This window comes from Pteropus alecto, unplaced genomic scaffold (assembly GCF_000325575.1).
Source record: "Pteropus alecto unplaced genomic scaffold, ASM32557v1 scaffold81, whole genome shotgun sequence".
NCBI lineage: Eukaryota > Metazoa > Chordata > Mammalia > Chiroptera > Pteropodidae > Pteropus > Pteropus alecto.
Genome location: NW_006433378.1, coordinates 5539004 through 5539724, shown reverse-complemented (window position 1 = coordinate 5539724; position 721 = coordinate 5539004). Strand labels below are relative to the sequence as shown.

At 56.3% G+C, this 721-nt stretch overlaps 1 protein-coding gene across 3 annotated transcripts in view; it reads right to left on the bottom strand.

Annotated features, from left to right (window-relative positions):
• Positions 1 to 121, bottom strand: part of SHOX2 (short stature homeobox 2) — an 8276-nt gene extending 8155 nt beyond the window's left edge. For all 3 annotated transcript variants that reach the window (XM_015586499.1, XM_006908196.2, XM_015586500.1), the window contains exon 1: positions 1 to 121. This exon is cut by the window's left edge and continues 216 nt beyond it. In XM_015586499.1, coding sequence (XP_015441985.1) covers positions 1 to 121 — 121 coding nt within the window.
• Positions 122 to 721: the final 600 nt, after the last annotated feature.

The window sequence follows — 721 nt, the reverse complement described above, 5'->3', positions numbered from 1 at the left end:
TCGGCTCCTTAGCCCCGCGCAGCGGCCCGCTCTCGAGCACCTCCCGGTAGGTGATCGCTTCCTTCTTCTCCTTCACTTTCTGGTCAAAAGACTTGGAGACGAATGCTGTAAGTTCTTCCATCGCCGCCGATGCCCGTCAGCCCCGCACTCAACCTCTTCCAGCCGAGCCCCTCTCTTTTTTTCCTTCTTCTTTTTTTACTGCTCCAACCCCCCCAATAATAACACATCAATGGGGCAGGGGGTGGGGGAGGAGAGGGAGGAGGAGAAAGAAGAAGAGAAGAAAGAAGAGAAAGGAGAAGTAGAAGGAGGAAAAGAAGTAAGAAGAGGAGGAGGAGGAGGAGAGGAGAAGGAGGAGATGGAGGAGGAGGAGGAGGTGGAGGAGGAGGAGGAGGAGGAAGAAAGGGGAAGGGGCGGGGGCCGGCGGAGGGAAATGGGAACTGATGCTTCCCCACCGGAGCGCGCTTGTTCGATGTTAAGATCTTTGACAATTCTTCCTGCGGAGAGTTCAGATCTGATAGCAACGCTGCGCTTGAAGTCTCACTATTTATACTTCGCAAAGGCGGCCCCTTGTTCTGAGTAAATTACCTCCCTTCGCAACTCGGAGTGAGCCCCTTCCCGGGAAGCACCCGCGCCACTACCTGGGGGTGGGGGAGGGGGGGTTACGGGGCGGGGAGAGAGAGAGAGAGAGAGAGAGAGGGAGAGAAAGGGAAGAGAGAGAGAG